Source organism: Schistocerca nitens, chromosome 12 (genome assembly GCF_023898315.1).
Source record: "Schistocerca nitens isolate TAMUIC-IGC-003100 chromosome 12, iqSchNite1.1, whole genome shotgun sequence".
In the NCBI taxonomy this organism is placed as follows: Eukaryota; Metazoa; Arthropoda; class Insecta; order Orthoptera; family Acrididae; genus Schistocerca; species Schistocerca nitens.
In genome coordinates this window covers 109,650,147-109,660,599 of record NC_064625.1, presented here as the reverse complement: position 1 = coordinate 109,660,599, position 10,453 = coordinate 109,650,147, and the positions used below count along the sequence as shown (strand labels likewise).

The 10,453-nt window shown below is 42.0% G+C and overlaps 1 protein-coding gene across 2 annotated transcripts in view; it reads right to left on the bottom strand.

The window, feature by feature from the left end:
• Positions 1-7,957: 7,957 nt before the first annotated feature.
• LOC126215132 (protein CREG1) overlaps positions 7,958-10,453 on the bottom strand; it is a 46,073-nt gene continuing 43,577 nt past the window's right edge. For both annotated transcript variants that reach the window (XM_049941795.1, XM_049941796.1), the window contains exon 6: positions 7,958-8,468. In XM_049941795.1, coding sequence (XP_049797752.1) covers positions 8,335-8,468 — 134 coding nt within the window. In that variant the 3' untranslated portion in view covers positions 7,958-8,334. The remainder of the gene's footprint in view (positions 8,469-10,453) is intronic.

The following is a 10,453-nucleotide window of genomic DNA, read 5'->3' as shown; positions in this document are numbered from 1 at the left end:
TCTGGTTTGGAAATCAATTTCAAAATTTAAATGCGAACATTTTAGGTTTCCGACGCCATATTTGTTTACAAGATATGATAGTATACATATGATGTGTTACAACAGTGAAAGGAACCTGTGACCACTGGAGGTACTTTATTTTACTTATTTTATGTTTACCGTTAGATACACGTTTAATTTTTTGTCAAAAGAAACCCAAAACCATGCTCTGAAATAGGGTTTTGTTTCTTCACTAGAGAGTGCCACAAGTTCCTCCACACAATCGTAACACACACACACACACACACACACACACACACACACACAAATGTCATACTAACAAATGTAAATCCACCTGATGGTGGTTAAAACCTTTGAAATGCATTGTGGAGATAAACAGTGACTGGTAATGTTGTTTCATTTAATTTCAAAATTGTGTTGCAGTTTCCTTTATCTATCAGAGAAAAAATAGATGGTACAAATAAAAGCAAGGATGACGAAAAAGATGAAATGCTTCAACTTTCTCTACTGCCAATTAAATCAAATACCTCGTTTATATCAGTACAGAATGTATATATGTTAAAATCTTTCATAAATTCATGGTAACATAATACATTCCTCACTTGAAATATTCTCCCCTTCCTGCCAAAATATTCCAAAGTCTTCTCTGCAAACCACCACAAAGTGTATGGCAGAGTACATCCCATTGTACCAGTTATTATGGCTTCTTCTTCTTACACGTGCGTATGGAATGCCCCTCTGCATGCAGTAATTATTCCAATCTTATCATCACGATCTATATGTGAGCGATACGTAGGGGGTCGTAGTATATTCACAGAGTCATCATTTAAAGCCAGTTCTTGAAACTTTGTTAGTAGACTTCCTCAGGACAGTTTACAAGGTCTCTTCAAAAAATTCCAGAAGTTTGTCCACAAAATTTTTCTTTTGCTTGTGCATGATCTCCTTTGAAATACTCTCCTAAACAATCGATGCACTGCTCCCAGTGCCGTTTCCACTTCTGGAAGCAGTATTGGTATGTCTATTGCTGAGTCAAGCGAAGTGCAGTCTGTGAATTTTCTTTTGTTGTCTCTATCATTGCAAATGTTCATCCTTTCAATGGGTTTTCCAACTTTGGAAATAAAAAACAGTCTGCAGGGGCTAGGTCTGGAAAGTATAGAGGATGAGGCAGCACACTGATTTCGTTTTTTGTGCTAAAGTTATGCACCAACAGGGATGAATGTACGGGTGTGTTCTCGTGATGCAAGAGGCATGAACTATCTCGCCACATTTCAGGCCATTTCCTTCTCACATTTTCTTGCGGGCATCGCAACACATCCCGATAGTACCATTTATTAACAGTTCGCACCCTGGCACGAATTCATGATGAACTAATCCTTCAAAGTCAAAGAAAACTGTCAACATAACTTTGACATTTGACCTGACCTGATGAGCTTCTTTCGGTCTTGATGGACCTATCCCAACACATTGTGAAGATTGAACCTTTGTCTCATTATAACCTTAGACCATGTCTCACCGCCACTTATGATTCTATTAAGCAACATCTAGTTCTCATTTGCGAAATCCAAAGACTCTTCACAGATTGTGAGATGGAGGTATTTATGGTCTTGACTCATGAGTAATCAGGCGAACTTGGCAGCAACACCATACATTCCAAGATGCTGTGTCAGGATTTCGTGACATGATCCAACTGAAATGTTACATTCTTCTGCAATCTCTCGGATGGTCTGTCTTCAATTGGAATGCACTGAGTACAGCTTAAGCACTTATCACCGCAGGCTTCTTGCATCACTTGGTGTATCTCTGTAAAGATTTTCTTGAGTTTCATGCAAAATTTAATGCAGACACATTGTTTCTCTAACTCTCCTGTCTCCATATTCTCAAACTGTGCAACACAATGTTCTACTCAATAAAGCACTGAATAACTGGTAACAGAAATACAACAATGAAACTTTTGGAAGTTGCACATTAAACACAAGCGTGTGCAGGGATGCCAACTGCATTTCGTTCCAACACACCATTGGTGAAAATCACGAATGTTCCAGAATTTTTTGAACTGACCTCATACATCTATCTTCAAGAGTCTGCCAGTTTAGTTTCTTCAGTATCTCTGTGACACTTTCCTAGATTCAAACAGACCTGGGACCATTTGTGCTGCCTTCTATATTCAGTATCTTATGTTAATCCTGTTTGGTACATGTCCCACATACACGAGCAATATTCTACAGGGTGAAAAGTATTTAAGCCGACAAACTCTGGGAGGTTGTAGAGGACATTAAAACAAATATTTTTCCCTAATGTCATTTTTTCCTATGAGGAGTGTTGCCTCTGGGGACAAATTAATGAAACCAAAAAACACTTTCCCATTTTTTTATGACCAAGAGACAACACATTAACACAACCCAATTCCAATTACAGTAGATTTTCAAAAATGCCTCCATTGACACGTAAACAAAGGTTACACCATCATGTTCTGTCTGACACGGCAAAAACCCCAGGAGTATCCTGAACTGTTCCTGCTGCTGCTACTATCCGGGCAACCAGATCCTCTTCTGATGCAACAGGAGTTGCGTAAACAAGGTTGCACATCTCTCCTCACACAAAAAAGTCCAGAGGGGACATATCTGCGGATCGAGCAGGCCATGGTACAGGACCACCTCTGCCATTCCACGTTTCTAGGAACCGTCGGTCCAGGAATCGACATACACGACGACTGAAATGTGCTGGCGCCCCGTCATGTTGGAACCACATGTGTTGTCATGTAGGGAGCCGGACGTCTTCCAGCAATTCTGGCAATGCTCTGGGTGGATAATCAACTGGTTCCACGTTGTAGACACGCTATAAGTGGAATGGACGTAACAATTGCTCTCGAAGGACTGTCCTTACATTCGTCTGATTCGTCTCCATGTTAGGTGCAATTGCATGAGTGCTAATTGAAGGATCCCGCTCAACATGCTGCAAGACAGCTTCCTCAAATTGCGGCGTTCCTGACCAGGTAATCTGCTAAATGACCCGGTCTCACACAGACGTTGGTACACAGCAGCAAAGGTCGTATGCTGCGGGATACTGCGATTAGGATATTGTTGTTGATAAACCCGCTGTGCAGCTCGTCCATTGTGGTGCGCTACATAGTACACACTAACTATATCAGTGTATTCATGCCAGGTGTATCGCTCCATTAGAGACAATGCACTACCACACTGGTGGACAGCAGTTGCCTACAACTGAAGAGCGTAATACGGCCTCCACCGGTTTAAATAATCCCCATAGGAAAAAATGACATTAGGGAAAAATATTTGTTTTGATGTCCCTTACAACCTCCCAGAGTTTGTCGGTTTAAATACTTTTCACCCTGTTACACAAGTGATTTTAAGCAGTCTCCTTGGTAGGTACTGATTGCACTTCCCCAGTATTCTACCAATGAACCGAAGTCTACCACCTGTGGAGGCAGTCCCGAATCTGGTGGACGAGAGGGTGGACAGGGTAGAGAGCTTGGAGACTGAGGAGAGAGCTGAGCGAATCTGAGCAGATAACATACTGTATCCACTGATGGCGACGGATGTATTGGACAGCCTGGAGAACAGTGTAAAGCTCCACAGTAAAAACCGAAAACTGGTCGGGAAGCCGAAATCAATTTGGGGTGTCACCAACAATATAGGCACTCCCAACACCAAACGAAGTTTTTGAGCGATCAGTGTAAATAAATGTGGCATCCTTCATTTGTGCACATAGAGCAGAAAATGCCCGATGATAAACAAGAGAAGGGGTACCATTCTTGGGAAACTGACAAAGGTCACGGAGCAGGCAGGTCCGTGGCTGGAGCGAAGGCGGTGCTATACCCCAAGTTGTCAAGAAAGTCTTAGGAAAGTGGAAGGAAAGAGAATGTAGCAGTTGACGGAAGTGGACTCCCAGTGGTAGTGGAGAGGATGGGCGGCCTGCATACCCTAAATCCAAGGAGGCATTGAAAAAAATGTCATAGGCCGGATTAGCAGGCATGGAAGACAGATGGCTAGCATTACGACTCAGATGGACAGCTCGCCGATTGGACAGCGGAGGTTCAGCAGTCTCGGCATAAAGGCTTTCCACAAGCGCTGGAGTAAAAAGCTCCAGACACTAAACGTAATTCACACTGGTGGACAGAGTCGAGACGCCGAAGAATAGATGGCCGAGCAGAGGAGTAAACTATGCTTCCATAGTCCAATTTCGAGTGCACTAAGGCGCAATAGAGACGGTCCGCTCCCCAGGAGGTACCATTCAGGACACGGAGGGTGTTGAGGGATCGCAGACAGCGAGCTGAAAGATAGGAAACGTGGGAGGACCAGCACAGTTTTCTGTCAAACATAAGACCCAAGAATTTAGTGACGTCCGCGAATGGAAGGTCGACAGGGCCTAGATGTAAGGAAGGCGAAGAGAAGCGTAGTGTCATCAGCGCTCTTTAAAAACCTTAGATTTCTGTAGTCGAGGTGGTCTTCAATCAGAACTCCAACTCCGTGTTGTTCAACACTAGCTTCAAATAGGATCCGAGTTGAGCCCATTTTCTCACCTGGAGTGAGGCTTGTATATGTTTGCATTTTAAGACACTGCTAATGATTGCTGCTTCTGGTAGCTCTCATCCCAGCACTTCGACACTGACTTCTGTTGTAACAACAGTTGAGCCGTTTGCTTTATCTCATGTGTAGAAATAACCTTCAGTGTAGCAGTTTAGTCTGAATGCAATAAAGAAGTGTTATTCAGACCCTCGAGTTCCTCGATTCTCCTACAAGTACCCTTATCACGTCCCAAAATCTGCGCGTCTGTTAGGTGCCCTACAACTGTGTTTGGCACAGATCAGTCACTTCCGTCACTGGAAGTTTGTCTTCCTGCAGTTACACCTCACAACTCAAAAACAGTATACTAACGTGAACCCCCTTTAGATGTTGTATACTTCCTCTAAACCAGGGATCCCCAAACTATTTTGGACAAGTGACCCCTTTTCCAAAATGAACTGTTATCTCAGACCCCCATGGCCAAATTACCTACTTTTAAGATCAACCCCCTTATTCATAATGGTCCGCTAACTTAAAACAGCTGCTACAGAGTGTTATTTTTCGTTCGGACTTAGGTCAATAGAAGACAGAGTGAGAATTAGCAATGCTTTAAGTTAGCAGACTATTATGAATAAGGGGGCCTATCTTTAGTTTTTTCCTATTGATACACAATACCTAGGTACTAAGGTACTAATTGGAAAACTTTGCACTTGGTTAAGTGAATAAAGTTGACTTCATTTTCTCATCGACCTCGTCGACCCCCAAAATCAGTTTTCGTTTATGTCGACCCCTAGGAAACCGATATCGACCCCAAGGGGTCGATATTTACCACTTTGGGAATCCCTGCTCTAAACTTTGTCACGACATGACAGCATTAGACAAGTGCTGCAATGTGTTGAGTGGTAAATTCAAGGGCGAATTTCTCCGAAGGGTGGAGGAATGTTGAGTGGTACTTAAGTAAATAAATTAGTGAAATCAAAGTGAACTAGAAATTAGAATATAAATGAAAAACTTGGTTTAGTTTAGAGAGTTACATACTCGCAAACAGCGGGCCGAACAGCAGAACAGAAGAGACAATGACCGTGAAGTCAGCAATTTCCACATAAGCGGGCGCTGTCGATTCAGCCGTCAGGGCATCGCCTGACCGGCTCACGTGTTTCTCAGTTGTCGTATGTAAGCAAAGGCCCTCGCCTACATCCCAAGAGCCAATGACCGACGTAAAGAAGATTTTTCGAGAAGCTATTCAACGTGACAGAAGAGGCAATGACCGGCTCACGTGTTTCTCAGTCGTCGCATGGGATCAAAAGCCCTCGCCTACATTCCAAGAGCCAATGACCGACGTTAAGAAGATTCTTCGAGGAGCTTCTCAACGTGACAGAAGAGGCAATGACCGTAAAGTCGTTCACCTCCAGTAAATTGAAGTGAATAAATATGCGAGACGCAGTGGGCCAGACAGATGTAGACGGAGGAAGACGGGGACGGAGACGGAGATGGAGACGAAGACGGAGACGGAGAGGAGAGACAAAGAAGACGAAGAAGTTTTCAGTCAGTTTTGGTGCTGAAGACCGTCATGCAAGAAGAGACTGCATCATGTACAGACGCACCAAGTCCGCCGCTGTAATGGAATAGCAAGCAGCAGCCGCGGCGCCAGAAGACAGAAGTTAAAAGGTATTTGAAGTCGGATTTTTACATACCCGGGTGATTCGTGAGGACGGGAAGGAGACGGCCTCACATCAGCAGTCACCTGTGAGCTGGGATGAAGACCTGACAGCCGAAGACTGACAAGCGGGAGTCCGTGGTTCGAGTCTGCCACACTGGCCTTCCCCCTCTGCGCCGCTCCACTGGCCGACGCAGAACACACGCGGCCGCTTAGAGAAGAGAAACACTGGGACGCGACACCCAAGGTATCATCCGATGCACGATTTCGCTCGCAATAATTAAACGGGCCACCTCGCGCTGCGCGTCTCCAGTCAACTGGGCGAGACGGCGACATGAGATACACACCGCTATGCGTAATCAGACGCCGCCGCCGCTGCCGCAGCAGAAGACTTCACAAACGACACAGCTGCCGCTCTCCGAACCAGAACATTCCGTAAGATACAGTTGTACAAATCTTCAATAAAAGTTATCTTATGTAAAAATGATGTTTCATTCGACCTCATACCCGAGCCAAGGAAGAACTCACCCTGCCCACATGTTGTTAAGAGGGAAAAGTTAATTTATTTAATATTTTCACCCTGACAGAATGCTCATCCTGACAATTGACTTGCATCAAAAGAGAAAACCCAGTTACACTTAGTGACAGAAGTGTCACATTTAGTAACACAACTGTTACAAATGTAATAACTTTTCTGTTTGAATAAAATAATGACAATATTATGTATGATAAGGATAGATTGCTACTCACCATATAGTGGAAATGTTGAGTCATAGATATGCACAATGAAAAGACAGCTAAGCAAGTAAGCTTTTGGCCAAAAAGCCTTCATCCAAATTAGACAACACACACACACACACACACACACACACACACACACACACAGAGAGAGAGATACAAATGTAATAACTTTTCTGTTTGAATAAAATAATGACAATATTATGTATGATAAGGATAGATTGCTACTCACCATATAGTGGAAATGTTGAGTCATAGATATGCACAATGAAAAGACAGCTAAGCAAGTAAGCTTTTGGCCAAAAAGCCTTCATCCAAATTAGACAAAACACACACACACACACACACACACACACACACACACACACACACACACACACTGGCTGCTGAGGCCAGACTGTGAGCAAAAGCTCATGATAGGAGCAGCAGTCTGGTTGTTGGGGGTAAGGTGGAGGCTGCGGCAGGGACAGATATCAGTGTAAGGTGGGGGACAGTGAGTGCTGCTTGAGGGAGCATATATGGATGAGCTGGCAAGAGGATAGTCAGTGCAGTCAGAAGGTTGGGGAGGGGAGACAAAGTGGAAAAGGAGAGAAGTAAAAACAATGTGAGTGCGTTGGTGGAATTGAGGGCTGTGTAGTGCTGGAGTGGAAACAGGGAAGAGGATAGGTGGGTGAAGGACAGTGACTAAAGATTGTAGAGGCCAGGAGGGTTATGGGATCCAGATGTTGCATTACCTGTGAAAGCACAGGACAGATCTTTACCTTTCACAAGCAAAGCTCTTCCTATCTGATGGAACGATTTATAAAAATACATTTAATTCCAAATCACATGTACCGATAACCACTTTCCGAAGAAAAAGATTTCTTCTGAACTGAAGATAGTATGTGTAGAGTGTTGGAAGGTATGTTAAAATTCTGTTAAGACTCTGATACATCAGCAGATCTCATTCCTGTTATTTCAATTTGTTTAGCACAAGACTGATTGAAATCAACAAAACAACTTGGTAACAAGAATAGACTTTAATCACAAAATACATACTTAATTACAACATAGTATTTGCACAGCCCAGCACAATATGTTTGGAGAACACATTGTTTATAGTAAAATCACATATTTACTTTTACCTCCAATCATTCACTATCAAAACAAAAACATTTACACTCTTCCACAGTAAAATATAACATTTTCCCGAAAACTGTAATAAAACTGCAGGAAGTTCAAGAGAATCAGTTCATACTCAAAATAGCGTACATTTATCATAATTTTTAACACTTAAATCCAGTGTACGTGTGTTAAAGAACTGCAAAAATTGTATGGCACTTGATTTCAATGATCAGTTCCTCAAAGGGCTAACAGTTATGGTAAAGCACATATAAACCTGCACGAGATTCATTTTGTCCTAGGGAGTGTACTATTCTACATTCCTGGCAGGGGCCCAGCTGCTGGAGGAGTATGCAGGTATGTCTTCACATCAACAAATTTTGGTCCACCAAAGTAATCGAGAACCACAATTTGCTCAATCTTCATCTTTGCAACGTAGAAGTGATGATCTGCAACAAAACAGTCCAGCCATGAAGTCTTGGTGGCAAAATATGCAATAAAACATGCAGCTTGTTTGGTTCAAACACAACTGAAATACCTGTAAACAAATCAATCTGATAAAATAAACTTCAGGAGATGACAAAGTTGTAATTTTTGCAAAGGATTATGATCATTTGCAGTCTAAGATAAACTTTAGACTGTCTGCACTTAGAGACATTTTGAAGATGATGATCTAGTGGAGGTAGCAAACAGCCACATCTTTTAAATGCACTGACCAACATATTTACGAAAAAATCAGTGTTTGAAAAATGTATGGATAGATGAAGGATCTACTCACCAAGTGGGGACAGTAGAAAACACACAAAAGATCTGGAAAACATGAGCTTTCGGAGTCAGTGGCTCATCCTGCTCCTAACAAAAGGGTTAAAGGGAGAGGAAGATGGATGAAGGTAAAGGATTGGTGAGGTTTAGGAAATGGAGAGAGTTACCAGGGTGGCTACTCAAACTTCAAGGGGGAAAAAAATTCCCTGAGAATTCGAAGTAGGGGGAGCAAGATGGCGTCAAAATAAGTTCATGACAATTAACAGCGAGGGGAAGAAGCATAATGGCTTTCCTTTCCTCTCAGCTGAGATACACTAGGCAAAACCAGTAGCTTGACTAAGCTTTTAAACATCAATAATTTATATGGAATAATATTCATATAATCAACATACTTTGAAATATTAATAATTTTAAAATTTGTTAATTATAAAACTCAATAAAATTTAATTCTAACACTGGGTTAAAACCACAGAATTCCCTGAAATTTTATGAAATTCCCTGAGAATTTGTTCAGTTTTCCAGTTCAAATGTATTTCCTCGAGAACTCAACGTTTTCCAGGAGAATGTCAACTCTGGTTACAGAAGTGTCACTCGGGAGACTTATTGGATGAAGTGAGAAGTAAGACTTGTTGTTGGTACCTGTGCCAGATGAGATTTATAAACCTGAGAATTTAAAGGTGGAAGATAGGGTAATAAGCTAGACAGAGATTACTGAAAAAATCATCATGAAAGAAGCAATAGCAGAAAGATAGTTGCATTATGCGTGTTAGAGAGGTAGGGAAAAATAAGCAGGTTGGAAAACAAACATTAAAAAAATTAAAAGGGACTGAATTAAAGGGATAGTAACTGATTCTTCCTGCTGACACTAGTTTCTTGGAACTTTACAGATGGAACTGGCTTTACAACATGTGCTGTTTCTTGCTGCCCACTTGGTCTACATACACATTAATTTCTGCAGTCTGAGCATTTCTTTTCAGTAACTATTCTCTTTCTTTGCTCTCTTAATTCTTTGTTTTCCAATATGTCTACTTTTCTCTGCCCCTCACATTTCCCTCAGGCATAATGCATTCATGCTCTTATTGACTCTTTCATGCTGTTTTGAGTAATCCTTGTTTTGATTGTTACCATATCTTTCATCTCTAAGTTTTCTGGTTTTCAAATCTCATCTGGTGCAGTCCTTCCTTTTGAATTCATGACCCAGGGTTCTGGGCTATGTTCCTATAAATAAACCCATTTCCTAAATCTCTCCACTGCTTTTCCTTCAACTCTATTCCTTTTCCTTCAACCCTTCTGCCAAAAAAGTTACCATTGGTTCTGTTGTGTCTATTTCATACAGCATAGACACAATGAGGTAGCTAGGTGCACGCTAAACTAACGCAGACGGGCTTGAAGTACTGGAACAGGAGACTTATTAATGCACTAAAGAAAAGTACGTAGTGTTATAATACTTAACTTTATTCTCTTGTTGGAATACATCTCTCTTGAATATTAGTACGCTATAAGCACTGATACAAATGGCGCCTTGCTAGGTAGTAGCTATGGACTAAGCTGAAGGCTATTCTATCTGTCTCTCGGCAAATGAGAGGAAAGCTTCGTACGTCTGGTCGCAAGCTATGTCTTCCGTACAACTGGGGCGAGGTCTAGTCCGTGTCTTGTGACCTGCCATGTGGTG